General features: G+C 38.3%; 1 protein-coding gene across 3 annotated transcripts in view; it reads right to left on the reverse strand.

Annotated features, from left to right (window-relative positions):
- Positions 1–1,148: 1,148 nt before the first annotated feature.
- Naa16 (N-alpha-acetyltransferase 16, NatA auxiliary subunit) overlaps positions 1,149–16,920 on the reverse strand; it is a 53,052-nt gene continuing 37,280 nt past the window's right edge. For 2 of the 3 annotated variants that reach the window (XM_021182000.3, XM_029469127.2), the window contains 7 exons: positions 11,638–11,851; positions 9,872–10,065; positions 7,579–7,687; positions 6,600–6,698; positions 6,105–6,248; positions 3,047–3,144; positions 1,149–2,567 (listed from right to left, as the gene is read on the reverse strand). In XM_021182000.3, the coding sequence (XP_021037659.1) occupies positions 2,370–2,567; positions 3,047–3,144; positions 6,105–6,248; positions 6,600–6,698; positions 7,579–7,687; positions 9,872–10,065; positions 11,638–11,851 (1,056 nt within the window). In that variant the 3' untranslated portion in view covers positions 1,149–2,369. The remainder of the gene's footprint in view (positions 2,568–3,046; positions 3,145–6,104; positions 6,249–6,599; positions 6,699–7,578; positions 7,688–9,871; positions 10,066–11,637; positions 11,852–16,920) is intronic. The other variant, XM_085828795.1, reaches the window with a different exon arrangement.

Raw genomic sequence — 16,920 nt, forward strand, 5'->3', positions numbered from 1 at the left:
AAGCCATAGCATACTCACTTCTCTGGTACCAGCTTTCTATGTACCTTTATTGCTGAGAAACAGCTTAAGGACCTGACCTGACGTTTGATGATGTCTGTATATATGAGTTATCTAGTTATCTATGACCAAAGTACAAGAAGTAGATCAGAAGGGAGATCTGTGATTTAAAACTACCAGAACTTGAGAATAGGTGTGTTCAGGGAGACTGGAAGAGTTAGAAGAGGCAAGCCAGAAAACAAGTGCACATATACAGAAATCTTCCAATACTGGCTTTTTTTTTTAAATTGGATTAAGTTTCTGTCATATACCTGGTTAACCATGATCTTGGCAAGGCAGTTCTGGGGATCTCAATGCCAAGCAACACCCCCCTCCCCATTCTACCCACACATCAGCTCTGGCGGAGCTAAGGTTAGTGTAGGAAGTACCACGAGCCTACATCTGACCACTCACATCTCAACTGCACCTACACTGAATTCTCAGAAACACTAAATTATCCCCAAGAAAATAGTTAAAAATAATAAACTTTTAAAATAATTTTATTATCCACATGTATAGTTTTGTGCATGAGTGCAAGTGCTTACAGAGGCCAGAAGAGGATGTGAGATCCTCAGGCTGTGAGCCACTGACTGTTATAAACCACCCAGAGTGGATGCAAGGAGCGAACTTGGGCCAGTGTGTACTCCTGAGCCATCTCTTCTGTACCACCCTCTACACCAACGCCTTTGAAAGGCTGCTGTTGAAAGCAGTTTCCAGTGTAGTCAACCAGCATCCTGTTGGCATTAAGAGGAATGACTTACTTGCCAGGACAGTTCATGACAAATAGCCATTAGTTTTTCTCTTTTTTAAATCAGTGTCTCAACATGTATCCCTGGCTGGACTGGAACTCTATCTGTAGAGCAGACCCACCTGCCTGTCTTCCAAGTGCTGGGATAAAAGAAGTGTGCCACCATGCTTGGCCCCGTTCGATATTTATATCTAAACCACCAAAGAATCCTATTTACTGTGGCACCAAAGCATAGCTGGAAGTTGGTTATTGACAGTCACATTTTCTATAAACTTGAAAAGATTGAGATGATTAAGTTTCTACTTTCCCAAAAAAATATTTTTCTAGTATGGACACAAAATAATAAAAGATCTAAACAAGCAACTCTGCATGAAATAATTTATTGTAGCATTGTCTAGGTTGGCATTATTTTACAGTGATCTTTTTCCTCTTCAACAACTATGAATCGAAGAAATAAAGGAAAACCACTTTAATTAGAACTGTCTATATAAAGTCATCTTTCTGGGTTTATATCAGATAGATTTACAGACATATTGACACTGAGAAATAGTGAGTCCATTATATAGATATGGCAAAAAGGGCTCCCCTCAAATACTGTTCAACAGCACTATGATTTAATAGCTTAATTATAGTTTACAGTCTCATCTGAGAGATCTAAAAATTCATTGAAGGGCTGTGAGGGAGACAGTGCTGTGTTATAATTTGTACTCTGCCAAATCATCCTCCCTTGAAGAAAACCTCTCAGAGTAAGCTACTTGCTAAGTCTCTAAGCAACTCAACCAAGAAAACACAACTCCTACCCAATGGTCTGTAAGACTAGAATAGATACACAACAAATTTAATTGTTAAATTTACATGATTATGAGGCAAACCAGTCTTCACATTCTGAATCATCAACATAACACTGGTGTATCCTTATTCAACCATAAAGTATCACTTTTATGGCTATGACAAAGGAAATAATTATACAAGTTAAGGTAAAAAGGGAACAAATCACATTATCGACCAAAATGAAAAATATGGCTACTTCTTAACATTCAGTTAACCCTTCAAAATAATCAAATAAACAAGAGGTCAAAACAGATTCTGAAACTAGGACCTAAAGAAAATAGTGTCAGAAAGCTGTCTATACCTTAATCAGCAACTGAAGTATATAATACAGAGGCAACAACACTCATAATTCAGGAGTGTAAGACTGTACAAGTATAAACAAGTAATTGTAACAGATGTCCAAGTAAATTGAAGGCCAGACACAGCATAAAATAAGTTTACACAATATTCCATCTAAAACTTCTATCCAGAGCCGGGCGTGGTGGCACACGCCTTTAGTCCCAGCACTCGGGAGGCAGAGGCAGGTGGATTTCTGAGTTTGAGGCCAGCCTGGTCTACAGAGTGAGTTCCAGGACAGCCAGGGCTACACAGAGAAACCCTGTCTCAACAAAAAAAAAAAACAAAAAAAAACAAACAAACAAAAAAAACCCCTTCTATCCAAATATTTTATTTTACACCAGTTTAAAATGTACAGTGAAAAAGAAACCCTGATGTGAATTCGGCTTTGAGTCTTAGGAGCAACTTCCCACAAGATTCAAATTTCATTCATTAAGAGCTTGTGGTCAGCTGTGTGGTTGAGCTCAGCACTGAGACCGAGGGCTTCCCTTGCAGCAGGCAGGAAAGCAGGTGTGAGTGGGAGCAGGCTATGGCAGGTCTTCCTATACTCTTCATACTGGGAGCTACAGTTCCCAAAGCTGCCATCCTGGAGGGCCTCAGACACCTTTATTAGAGTCTATTGACACAAGGAGAAAAGACCAATTGTAAAAACATAAAGTAGCTCAGATAATAATTTTAATCAACAGAGACAACTTATCCCACAGAAAGACTGCGGTTGCTTCTTCCTATCTACAGTAAGTAATTATTTCAGATAAAGAAGGCTCAACTCTAACTCTGAGCTGGTTACGGAGGCACAGGCCCCTCTGACCCCAGTGCTCAGGAGGGTGAAGCAGGACTCCAATGTCAAGGCTGTGTAAAACGGCACTAAAGGATAAGCTAGGATGAGATGCTTCCTTCCTGCTCTGTTATTTCAGTTCACTCTACAACAGGTATCAATCACTTCCACACCGTAACTGGCCTCAAGTCACACGTAGAATGGATAGAGGTAAGAGCTGCACTCAGGCTGAGCTCTTTGCCCCACCTAACTTTGTTGGAGAGATAATGTGGTTTGATAGATCTTATAAGACCTATAAATCAAGCTCTGAAGAATCTTACCTTCACATTTTTATTTTTTATAGTTTCATCCAACCTAGTGGCTGTAGCAATTGCTTTTTCTTGCCTTGACTTGTCCAGAAAATACATCATTTTAGCACCTGAAATTCCAAGACATTATAAGGATGAGTAGCTCCTAAGGCCTTACATTTCATCTGACTTATACTGACCACTCAGATGTGGCTACAGTGTTTAGTCACTCAGTAGTGGGCTAGAGCTGACACCCCCCAGCTTTAGGCAGCCAACTGTGACATTTCTTCCTATTCAGAAACATCTCATTGAACCTTTCGGCTACACTGAGACTGAATTACCATGGCAAATATCAGAAGAGAAGGTAAGAGCATTTGCTGTTCTTACAGAGGATTCAGGTTCTGTTCCCAGCACCTATGTAGCAGCTCAGAATCTGTAACTCCAGTTCCAGGGAATCTGACTCATTACACATAATATTTTAAAAATACATTTTAAAACAAAACACATTATCAAAGTTTTTCCTTCAGTTATTAAACAGTTACTGAAAAAAAGCCTAATTTGACAATTTCTGTGCTTAGAAACAGTATGATTCAAAACATAAACTCACAGGGCTAGCCTCTATCATCAATCATTTCAGGTAGAAACTCTTAAACAGCATAGCGCCTTAAAGCAAAGCATCTACAGAACAAATTCTTGTCATGAAGGTATACGCGCTCACAGAAAGACCTCGCCACACTCACAGAGACGCGCTCACAGAAAGACCTCGCCACACTCACAGAGAAGGGGATTTAAAATAAAACTAAGCCCAGTTCCAGCAAGTCTTACAGATATGGCCTAGATTCACAGTCCAACTGTATTCTTATTAATGTACATTGACTGGCAGTAATTTGTTGAGAATGCTATATAATATTAACTTACAGTTACAAAATGGCCTTTTGACTTTATGTTTTATTCTTATATGGTAGACATTTTCCTTTTCCTTAGGATTACATTTAATATTTCAAAAACAATTTCTCACAATTATTAAAATGTTTTTTATCATCCTGGCTTTCTAAAAATTACTACTTTCACCTACTACTTTAATTTTTAAAATTATTTTTAAGATGTGTGTATCTCTGTGTGGGGGTTTAGGCATGTGAGTACAGGTAGCCACAGAGGCCGGAGGTGTTGAATTCCCCTGGAGCTGGAGTGAACAGGTGGCTGTGAGCTGCTGAGGAGATGCTGAGAATCTAACTCAGATCGTCTGGAAGAGCAGTGCATATATGCTCTTAACACCCGTGCCAGTCCTCTGTTCTTAAAGAGAAATTCTTCTCTGCTCTTTAATTTTTTATTAATCTAAGTATTTCTTCCAAATATGTCAGAATGGACACTTCTGCTTTTTTTTTTTTTTAAAGATTTATTTATTTATTATATGTAAGTACACTGTAGCTGTCTTCAGACACTTCAGAAGAGGGCACCAGATCTTGTTACGGATGGTTGTGAGCCACCATGTGGTTGCTGGGATTTGAACTCTGGACCTTCGGAAGAGCAGTCGGGTGCTCTTACCCACTGAGCCATCTCACCAGCCCCGACACTTCTGCTTTAACAACAAAATTCAGATTAAAATCCCCCCGAGTCCTCTTCACCCCCCCCCAATAAAGTACAGCAGTGGTACACCCTTCATTCAACTCCTCTTCCATCAGCTCTCAACAATGCTGCCTTTGATACTTTAGGCACTCACTCGTGTAAGCTGCCTAAAATCCTTTCCATAACAAGACAGGATACAAAGAACTTTTCAAGACAAAAAGTACATAAAGCAAGGCTAGGAATGCAGCCCAGCTCATAGAATGCTTGCCTAATTTAGCTCAGTCTCCAGCACTGCACACAACTGGATGTAGTGGCACCCGGCTACAATCTCAGTACTCAGGATGTACAAGCAGTGAGAAGTTCTAAGAAGTTCTAGGTTATCTGTGGCCTTAAGATATTTAAGACACTGAAATGATATTAAACAATCCATTAAAAAAAAAAACCCTAAGAGCAATAAAAATTTGAGAAAAAAAAAATTTACTCATAATCCAAAGTCAATGTAAAGTCCTGGTATAAACTTCCTCTCAGACTTCCCAGGCGTATTTCTACACAGTTGAGATTGATTGCTTGCTAATCTCTGCATATGTAGTCTAAGAGTTATTTATAACCAGGTAGGAGGAAGCCCACCACTTAGGTCAAAGCAGGAAGATTAAGTGCAAACTCAGCTACTTACGAGGTTCAAAGCCAGGCTGGGCTACATGAGACCTTATCTCAAAACAAAAGAAACAAACAAACAAACAAACAAACAAAAAACGAAAACAAAACAGGCTGTTACTCACTGGTATTAAAAATTGTTTGAATAACTGATTTGAATTAAATGACCACTTGGCATTCAATTCTACCATTGACTACTGTTTCCCATATCTCTGAACATACATTTTAGTTCATTCTCTTTCCCAAAAATTTACATACATTTCAGTAGATATCTTTGCACTGAAAGCTTTCTTTGCTTGGAATAATTTGGTTTGAGCCAGGGTCTGTGTATATAACTGACTAAGGCTGGTCTCAAACTTATCATCCTCCTGCATCAGCATGTGGAGTCCCAGAGATTACAGGTGAAAACTACTACCTCTCAGTAGTAGTTGGATTAAGTTACTTACAAAAGTACAACTAAAGAATCAAAAGACATGGGTAATGTGCGACTTTTTAAAAAAATACTTTTATTATTATTTTAAGTGTGTGTGTATGTGTTTGCCTGGTGCACACAGAAGTCACCAGGATTCCCTGGTGGAATTGGAGTTAAAGATGGTTGTAAGCTACTATGTGGGGCTCTGAAAACTAAACTGGGGTCCTCTGCAAGAGCAGCAGTACTCGTAACTGCTGAGCCATCTCTCCTGCCCCTAATGTGTAACTTTTAATAAAACAGACAAATTGCTTTCCTAAGTGACTGTGCGAACCATATCCAAGAGTGCTCTATTCTCCATTTTAACAAGAACGCTCTGGTTGATTAAAACCTACGAATGGAACTGTGCTATTCTCCTTTTTCTTTTGGAAGTTAGACTTGAGTACTTTTCCAAATACAAACCTGCAAGTAGATGCTGAAGAGAGGTAGCATTGTGTCTGAGAAAATCCTCATTAAAGCTGTGCAAATCTTTGTTGACAAATATCTTCTTCATTTCTTGAGCTAGAACTTTGCTCACAATGTCTGGAAGATTACTGTGATTAGAGACTACAAAAACAAAAACATTTGGATTTGTTTTTAATCTGAACTTGGAGGAGGTACCAACTGAAAGATTTTTATACTTAGGGTGTTAAGCTTAATGTATGTGTAATATTAATATATATTTATATAATGTTGATATATATTAAAATTATTACTCCTTTGGAACATTAATAGTCTAGTAAAAACTGCACTAATTATGTACGTCATTGTTGAATTACAGGTATAGCACCATTTGAGTTTCAGGCAAACGTCTGGTTTGGCTAGATCTCTGCAGTCCTCCTGTCCAGCTAAATGGAAGATGGCTTATATTTGCTTCTCATAGTTGCATGCACATGAATATCTCCTTCTTATACTTACCAGATTTAGAAAACTTAATCAAGCACTCATGTAACCAAGGATTGTTACTTTCAATGGCAAAGGCTCGTTTAACAGACTGCAACATTAGCAAAAACTTCCCTGTGCCAGAAAAACAAAACAAAACAAAACAAATGCAGTGTGAGTATCACTTAAATTCAAGAACTTAATTTTAAAAAACACATGAGAAAAAATTTAAATTAATTTGCATTATCTAAGACAATTTTTTGCTTTCTGAAGAAAAATTTTAAAAATTGTTTCACATAAATGTCTTAATTAGGTTTCTTTCTATTGCTGTGATAAAACTCATGACTAAATGCAACGTGGGGAGGAAAGGGTTTGTTTCATCTCACAGCTGAAAGTTCCTCATCCTGGGAAGGCAGGGTAAGACCTCAAGTCAGGAATCCTGACGCTGAAATTGAGGCAGAAGCCATGGAGGACCTTTACTTACTGGGTTGCTCCTCATGGTTTGCTCAGCCTGCTTTCTTATACCTCAAGGAACCACCACTCTTTGCCCACAGTGAGCTGGACTCTTCCAGATCAATCAAGAAAATGCCAAAAGGCCAATCTGGTGGGAGCATTTTCTCGTGTGGGACTCCCTCCTTCCAAATGACGTCAGTCTGTGCTGACACAGAACCAGCCGGCACATGTGAATAATCTGTACAGTTGTTCACAATATTCTCACACTAAATTCTGTTATAATATTTTAATATGTTGCCCAGCAAATTTTTGAGCAGGAAAGTGAAAGGGAATTGAACCTCTGTGGAAGGCTGAAATAAAGCTCTAAAGACCAAAACTGGATCTAAATCACAAAACTGGTATCTAACAGAGTCAACATTGTAACTCATGCCTAGGCCTGTGCAGGTCATCGATATAGCAACAGGAACCAAGCCATGTGAGCCGAGGCTTCAGCCCCTGTACTGTGAAAACAAAACAACAAGTAACAGCCATATACAAACCTCAATTCAAAGCAATGCGTTACCTTTTCTAAAATATATTTCAAAGGCCAGCAGGTGGGTATAAACGTTATCAGCAGCAAGGGTTTTCAGAGGAGTGAGGAACTTGATGGCTTCTTCTAATGGATTGTCAACCTATTTAGGAGCAGAAAGGAAAACTTCTGTTTTTGAACAGCAAGTAACACAAGCCAAATCAAATCTACACATACAGATATATAACTATGTGTACACTTTCTTATAGAGCCAAACAAGCGTGAAACATTTTAAAATTATCACCTATAAACCAATTCAAAGTACATGGCCAGGGGATGGAGAGATAGCTCAGCTGTTTTTTTTTTTTTGGTTTTTCGAGACAGGGTTTTTCTGTATAGCCCTGGCTGTCCTGGAACTCACTTTGTAGACCAGGCTGGCCTCGAACTCAGAAATCCGCCTGCCTCTGCCTCCCGAGTGCTGGGATCAAAGGCGTGCGCCACCACGCCCGGCTGATAGCTCAGCTGTTATGAGGACCCAGCTCCCCGCACCATGGTAGGCAGCTCACAACCACCTTTAACTCCAGCTCCAGGAGATCCAAATGCCCTCTACCAGCCTCTATAAACCACCTCATTCCATACAGACATAAATACATAAATAATAAAATGCATCTTTTTCTTAAAGGTACATGACTAATAGTTTTCAAAATAGAAATAGCTACATTATTTTTATAACTATAAAATCAGGGTAGTTTTATACAAATCAAAAACTATTTGAAATTATTCTACAGAATTTATGAAATTATACACCAAAAACTGGTAATGCCTTATATATTACAAATGTCAAAAATCATAACTGGAAAAAATGTAATGAAAAATCTTAAATATTCATTATGAGTGAATCAAAGTTAAAAGTTCCGCTAAATCTGGTCCTAAAATAACCATAACATTTCGATAAGATCTTAGGGATGAGGTACTGTTTTTAGAGCTAGATCATCGTCTTAGTTGGGCTTTACTGCTGGAAAGAGATGAAGGCAACTTTTACACATAAAACAGTTAACTGGGGCTGGCTTATAGGTTCAGAGGTTCAGTCCATCACCATCATGGTGGGAAGCATGGCAGTATCCAGGCAGACATGGTGCTGGAGATACCAAGATTTCTGCATCTTTATCAAAAGGCAGCCAGGAGAAGAGTCTCATTCCACACTGGGTGGAGCCTAAGCATTAGAGCCACAAAGCCCACCCCCACAGTGACACAATTCCTCCAACAAGGCCTCCTAATAGCGCCATTCCCTGGACCAAGCATATTCAAACCATCACGACCATTTATAGAGTAAGACAGATTAAACCCATGATTATAGACTTCATAGACTATATACTGCTGCTACAAATTCCAAAAACTGGGTGTCTTTTTAGAAACTCCTTTCAGTTTTATAGATTATAAGACCACACTGGTCAAAGTGTCAGAAGGACTGCATTCCCATTCATGGGTTCTAGGAAAGAATCCAATTCCACGCTTTTTTCTACTTCTACAGGTGGCCCATGCTCCTTGGCCATGGCCCTCTCTTTCTACTTTAAAAGCCAGCAACAACACATTAAGTCATTCTCACAGCACATCACCCTATCCCTGTCTGCTTTTCTCCACTTATGACAGGTCGTGTCTGACCAGGCTGTGTTATATGGACATTTCAGACCAATCTCAACTGTCCCCTCTCCTTTTTATTGAAAAGACTCCCCCCACCTCACATAATATATCCTGATTACAGATACCCCAACCCTCTCTCCTCCCAGTTCCTCTTTATCTCCACTCTATCTAGATCCACTCCCTTTCTGTCTCTCATTAGAAATAAACAGGTTTCTAAGAGATAATAATAAAATAGAATATAGAAAGATTAAACAGAAATAACACACTGGAATTGGACAAAACAAACAGAAGGAAAAGAGCACAAAAAACAAACCCATTCATTCACTCAGTCAGGAAGCCATAATACATACAAGCAAAAAACCTGCTTCAATGGCTGGAGTCTTAAGCTAATCTCTTCATTGTAAAATCAGCTTATTACAACTTTTATTTCCCTTGATGTCCTAATTTCCCTTTGTCATGTACACACATTCTAGGAATTAGAACATACCTTTAAATGAGCCCCTACTCTGGCCTATAATATTTCTATATATAATTAGCATTAGTCAAATTTTTGCATATTTTGGACATTGTATATTACCAGTGGCTCTTATATGACTTGAAATATTGCAAGTAGCTTCTTTTTTATTTAAGCATTTAAATATATTATGGCCAGAAGAGAATCATAGCATAAATTTTACCATAAAAATTAGTTATAGACTCAACTCACCCTTTCTAGTTTTTCAGGAATAAGTTCTTCCTTATGACCACTGGTAACTTCTTCTTCTTCTTCTCTTTTTTTCTTTTGATTTTTCTGTTGGCGTTCCCTTTCTGTGTGCTTTCTCTCTTCTTCTACCTTAGCCTTTTTCTGAGCTCTTCTTTGCTTGCTAAGCATTTTCTTCAGTTCTTTGGCTGACAGGTTCTCTATAAACATTCAAATGTGCAAAATGTGTGACTGTCAGTTTTCATTTTTTGTCTTTTTTATACAATACACTATTTATATAGTTTTCTTTCGGGAGGAAATAGGAAATCTAAAACCTATGTAAAAGGTTTTAGAAAGTATGTTTGTGACTAGCCAAAACATGGCACACAAAAGGCAGTCAATAAAAGTTGGTTGCATTAATAACTAAAAGTAATTTCAACTAAGCTCTGCCTCTGTGATAATTTTGTGTCAGCTTGAAACAATTGACAATCACAAGACTGTCTAGCTTAGGTTGGTTTGTGGGAATATCTGTGGGTGACTGTCTTTCCTGGGTTTGTATCCCACACTGCTTAAAGAGGACAAAGAACTGAGTACCGTGTACACCGTGTATGCATTCACTCTCTGCTCTTGACTGTGGCTATGACTGGCTGTTTTAAGTTCCTGCTGCCTTTGTCTTCCCTGCTATTATCCTAAGCTGGAATTGTGAGTTAAAATAAGCCCTTTATCCATTAGCTGCCTTTGCTAGCATAGTTTATGACAACAATAGGAAACAAATACAGTCTCCCACACAATAGATGACTGGAAAATCACTTTGTCCCCTTCAGTTTCAAGTTGCAAAACATGTACCAACTATGCTCTTGGATGGTCCAAGGGTGAGAGAGGATGTATGTAATGAAACTGGAACTTCCTATCTACTATCTACTGGGCCTCTGTGTGGACAGTGGTACTGACTGACTGATAAGCAACAAAGGCAATCTTATTTTCAGTAAAGCAGATACCAGAATCTGTAAGAACATTTATTTTTTTCTGAGGTACTCAAAGCTTTAAAAATTATATGATTCTATAAAGACTTGATTATATGTACTTTCTGAGTGTGCTTGTGGGAGTAGTGGTGGAGAGGAGGTTAAGAATGGAGGTGCATGCCCTCCTGCGTGTGTGAGCACGGAGGAATGGAATTGGTTCTTTCCTTTACAGGGGTTTCAGGAATCAAACTCAATTCATGAGGCTTGTGTGGTAAGAGTTGATCTGCTGAGTCATCTCACCAGCCCTCAAAAGCCTTTTCTTCAATTACCATTTAATGAAAATAAATTAGCACACATTTATACTCTTAACTGATGTTATTAAAAACATAACCACAAAGCCAGGGCTTGATGCTGTGACACAGACCTATACGGAGGCGGAGGCAGAAGCATCAAGACTCTGAGGGCAGCTGGGCACGAAGACTGGGATAGGAGGGCACATGCAAGTCCTCCCATGCAGTGGAGGGAGAGGTACCAGCTAAAGAACATCAGCTTCCTCAAACAAAGAGGAACTTTACTTCAAGTTTCTCTGGCTTTTTCCTAATGTATCAATACTGTCTTCACATGCACCTGACAACATGTCTTTTATTGATATTTTAGTTATTCAAACATGTGGAGTGAAGCAAGACAATTTGATCTAGTAGACAGTATATGACTGATCAGGGTAGATAACATTTTTATTTCCTTAAATATGTGTTGATATACTTTTCTATTTAATATGTTAATATCTGATAATATTCTCAAGTTTAGTATTCTTTTTAATCTTTTCATTACCTGACGAATCTATGTCTTGTTTGCTGTCATTGGTTAAAGGGTTATCGTGTAATTTCAAATATATTTCAATTGCTGATCTAGCAGCCTTGAAATAAAAAGCATGTCTTCTCAGAGTATCTTCTAATCTCAAGAGGCCAACATAAGCACGGAGGGTCATCTTTCTCATGCAGTACGTATGGAAGTCAAACTGATCATCGGTTATCTCAAGAAAATGCTTAAAAACAAAACCACAAGATTATCCCTTACATTTATGTCAATACCCTTTACCTTTTAAAAGAAAACTATATAAAAAAGAAAAACTATAAAAGCTTCCAGAACAATATAGTCAATTTCACCTGGTTGCATTCAACTTATAGTATCATTTTTTTACAGCCACAAAACTCTGGACATAAGTGATCTCAACTTAACCGGCTTTTTTATAATTCATCCTACTTCCTGATAATACTCAATGTTGACAAGAGAAGTATCAGGCTATCTTTAAACCCTGGAAATTGGTTATGTTGATGTAGTTTACCTCACTACTCAAATAGAAAACAGCAAGTCAGAGCTAAACACAACCCTGAATCTAACTGCATGCAGGTTCACACTGCATGTTTACCCATCAGATTCATCTAATCCTCCCTGGGCTCTTGTGAGGGCAACACTCACCCTCCTTCCCACAGAGTGTAACACAGCACAGTACCTACCAACTGGAAGGAAGGAGCTTATCAGGCGCAAGCCTTTGATTTCTTTGTGCCTTAATTATTTAATCTAAGGTAGGAATAAATCTGTAGTTTCTTAAGGTGATTGACAAAGCAACACATTTTAAAGTTTATTCTCATTAGTAAAGTGCTATTACAAAGACAGCATTATAACTTGTTCTTAGTGAAGAAGCTCTCATTAACATACACACATTCAATAAATTCTTATATCTTAAGTCTTTGTTATAACAAAAATAGTAACTTCTTCCTAAGAAGTAAGTTCAACCCTTTCATCTAATTTCCAAAGGGCTCACCACCCCAACCCCAAAGCTTAAGCAGTAATTGCTTTCATGAAAAGAAAATTCACCTCCAATGTGCACACAAAACAATTTTATGATTTAGGTTTTTTTCTCCCCTACATGTATTTGTACCTCTGCTTCCCCACTCCACTTGGGTTTCTCCAGACTCATACAGAAAAATGACGTGCTCCATAGTCCCTCGGGGGAGGAGGGGACTGAGGTGGTCTAGTAACTATGCAGAGGACACGTTATATCAAGTGTTCCTACCACTTGATACTTTTAGCTGTTTTGGTAGTTAGAAACATGCTATATATACAGAATCACACTAAATACCTAAGAGTTTTTGAAAAGAATTCTATAAAGAACAAAAGCACAGAGGACAAGAAACAGGAAAAAAATTTTCATATTAGTTAACTTTTTAGAAAATCATGTTTTAATGACATATTTGAATATTAAATTTTCAGAGATAAATTAGTAAGTAATGATATCAATTTATTTTTTTTAAAAATCAAAGGCTAACATATTTCATAATGGTGTTAGTGCTTTTTCTTAATGTAAACCAGGCTTCCATAAGAGTAACACACTGAAATCCAACACAGCTGGCTAAGAGACACACGGTAAGATGAAAACATCTAAGGCACTGCACGACATTCTTTAGGCTGAGACACACATGAGGGAGGGATGACAAACTTCACGAGGTATTTCTGGAAACAGCAGTAGACATGGATTTTAAGTCACACTTCAGAAGGAATCTGGAACCACAAACGCTTAGTCCACCTCTTTATCAGTAACAGCCCACAGGCTGCCTCTCTCCAGTTGATGTCTTCCATAAACTGGGTGACCAACTTAGCCCAGTTTATGAGAAGTCTTCCCAGTTTTTCCAGTGAATACACTGTGTCTTGAAACCACTCAACCACAGATAAACCTGGGTGTTTTTTTACTCCATATAGCTTCTGATTGTTTAAAAAAAATTTAAAAGCTAGATAAAATCAGAAAAAGTAGACTACTATAGCTATAGCGTTTGATATTTTGCTTTGGAATAAACAGGGGTACTATAGAATACTACATACACAACTAAATAAACAGTCTTTATCCCCTTCCTCCTACTGCCTGGCAGCCACTGTTGGCAGATGGTCAAATTAGGCTTGACTGTGAACTTTGAAGCTGGCACTGACTACATAGCAAGACCCTCTCTCAATAAAACAAATAAAAAAGAAAAGAAAAACATGGGCTTGATTTAAGACTAGTTGTCAAGAAATTAGGAAAAGCTCCATCAAAACTTTGGAATATGACTTTATTCAGGAACTGTGTAATGCCCTCTTCTAGCCACTCCCCTGTCTAGAATGTCTCTGAATCCTTGGCTGAGACAGTTAAGAACTTAAAACAGTGAAAACAACAAAATGTTCCTAAAAATTGTGAAATGGGGAGGGGACACAACTGGGAGGAGTGGAGGCAGGGCAAACAGTTGGGATGAAATGTACTGCATGAAAGGGAGGATGGGTGGATGGGTGGGTGGATAGGATAAGATAGATAGATAGGAAGGAAAAACCTTTCCTCTAAAGAATTTGTGATTATAAAGCCTGTGAAAACTTGAAAAAGATGCAACATGTCTTATTCTGCCAGAAACCCTCAAGTGAATAAACAGTAAGAAATAATATAATATTATATGCAATATATACTGCCCTGACCTGAATATAAGCCAGTACACTAAAAAGAGATCCCAGTCAGTATTTAGAAAAAGAAAAATAATTTAGAATGTTGCTGTGAACACAAGTCTATAGTCAGTACTTTGAAGACAGCTGTTTTGCTTAAAAAAAAAAAAAAAAAAACCTTAAACATCAGATTGGACTGGGCCACATGACCTTTACAGATAATCTTAAAATCACTGAGAGGGCCGAAATGAAGACAGAAAAGGTATTATGGACCATTCCAGAATGCTAAAATTTCAACTCCAATTTCTAAGAAGCCGCAAAAGCATGTGAAAGCTGAAACTGCTTTTAATGAGAGTTCTTGATTGAAATTGTCAAGCAGAAAGACTTGTACCTTATTCTTAGCTTAACTTCTATTTAAAAGATAAAATGCAAAATCGTGTGTTCAGTATTTATTTCCTTATTAAAATATAAGAAAGCTGGGCGTGGTGGCGCACGCCTTTTAATCCCAGCACTTGGGAGGCAGAGGCAGGCAGATTTCTGAGTTTGAGGCCAGCCTGATCTACAGAGTGAGTTCCAGGACAGCCAGGGCTATACAGAGAAACCCTGTCTCCAAAACAAAAAACAAAACAAAACAAAAAATATAAGAAGCCAGGTATAAATTAACTTATGAAATAGTTATAAATCATGTCTGAAAGATGGGTGTGGTGGTACACGCCTTTAACCTCAGCACTCAAGAGGCAGAGGCAGTGGGATTTCTCAGTTTGAGGCCAACATGGTCTACACATGGTCTACATGAAAGTCAGGAATACATGCACAGTGAGACCATGTCTCCAGGGGGGGAAAAACATCTTTAATTTTATACTTTTGTATGTGAACATGTGGGTATACAGGCATTCTTGAAGATGCAGGAGGTCAGAGAACAACCTCAGATGTCTGTTCTCAGGTGCCTTTGATTCACACAGGGTTTCTCACTGGCCAGAAATGTATCATGTTGGTCAGGCTAGCAGATCCAGTAGCTTTCATGGATCCACCTGTCTCTACAATCCATTCTGTCACTGCTGATAGAACATCATTCTACCATACTTTTTCCATGGATTCAGAGGATCCAAACTCATGACCTCACTCTAGCAAGACAAGTGCTGTGGTGTGTGTGTGTATACACTTTTTTCTCTGTGGGTTCATGTAGAGATATGGAAGGCAGGATCTTCCTCAACTGTCACCCTCCTTTAGGTCATCGGGACAAGGTGACCCTGACCCTGGAGCTCACTATTTCAGCTAGACTACCTAGCTAGGAAGCTCCAGGGGTCCGTCTGTCTCATCCCCTCAGATGTGTGTCTCTATGCCTGGTGTTTGCTGTTTGTTTGTTTCTGTATCAGTGCTGGATATTTGAACTCAGACCTCATGCATGTACAACAGGTATCTTAACCACTGAGCCATCTCCTCAGCACCCAAGCCTGAAATTTATACTCTTAAACTCTTTCCAATGACATTAATAACTTTCTTTCAATGTATTAACTTTATTATAAATCAGTCATTAAGTATTTAATGTACTTATTTAAACTAAATACATTTCTACATATATGTAACATATACGTATTGTTCATGAGTTAAGCCTTTTTATTTTTAGTATTAATATAATCATTACAAGTGACATGAGAAGTGGCACTTTTCTAATGTTTCAGATTCATCACAGAGTGAAATGCCAATAGCAAACTCTGAATAAAGATAGTTATATTTTTAAATAAAAATAATAATGCCACATGACCAGAGGGTGTTGATTTCTACATTTTAATCTCTGGTAATTAATGTAACTCTCTCCCTCAAATATACTTTCTTCCAATTAAATTATTTTTCAAACTCAAAGTCATTTAAAAATTTCATTCATGTTACTCAGCCAAAGTCACTATAAACTTAATGATACACAGTTACAGAAGATATATTTAACATAATCTGGCAATTTATGAAATACTGAAAAATCAAAAAGCAACACAGGAATTAATATTAAGAAGAATGGGACTTAAGTCATAAAGGTTCCAACTGTAACGATCCTACTAACATTTTAAATTAAACCTCTACAGAAAAATAAGTAGGTCCCACTGACAATGGGGCACATGAAATGTCTTTAAGAAGCAGTTTAACTGGCAGACATTAGGGAGCACTGACACAACCTACTAATATTCAGCATTTTTCCCTGCTAGCTTTTGATCTTTGTTTGCGTTATGATTTGTGTTCACATTTGTATATGATGGCATGTATGTGGAAATCAGAGGGTAAACTGGGTTCTCACATTCCACTTCGTTTTGTTTTGCTGGTTCTTTCCCATTTATGCATTTTATGTGTATGTGTGTTCTGCCTGCTTATATGTCTGTGCAGCACGTGCATGTATGGTGTTTATGATGTGTGGTCAGAAGATGGCACGAGATGCCCTGGAATTAGAGTTAGGAATAGTTTCAAACCACCATGTGGTGCTGGGAATCAAACAGCAGTCCTCTGCTGAGCCAGACATCTCTCCAGCCCCTACACTTTATTTAAGGGTCTCTTTTGCTGTCTGTGTACTCCAGGCTAGCCTGGTCCAAGTTCCACAGGATTTTCCTGTCTCCACCTCATCTCCACTTCCCAACTCACCGCAGTTATCGTGGGGTTACAGACACA

This window comes from Mus caroli, unplaced genomic scaffold, assembly GCF_978045245.1.
Source record: "Mus caroli unplaced genomic scaffold, Mus_caroli_1 scaffold_12, whole genome shotgun sequence".
Classification (NCBI taxonomy): domain Eukaryota; kingdom Metazoa; phylum Chordata; class Mammalia; order Rodentia; family Muridae; genus Mus; species Mus caroli.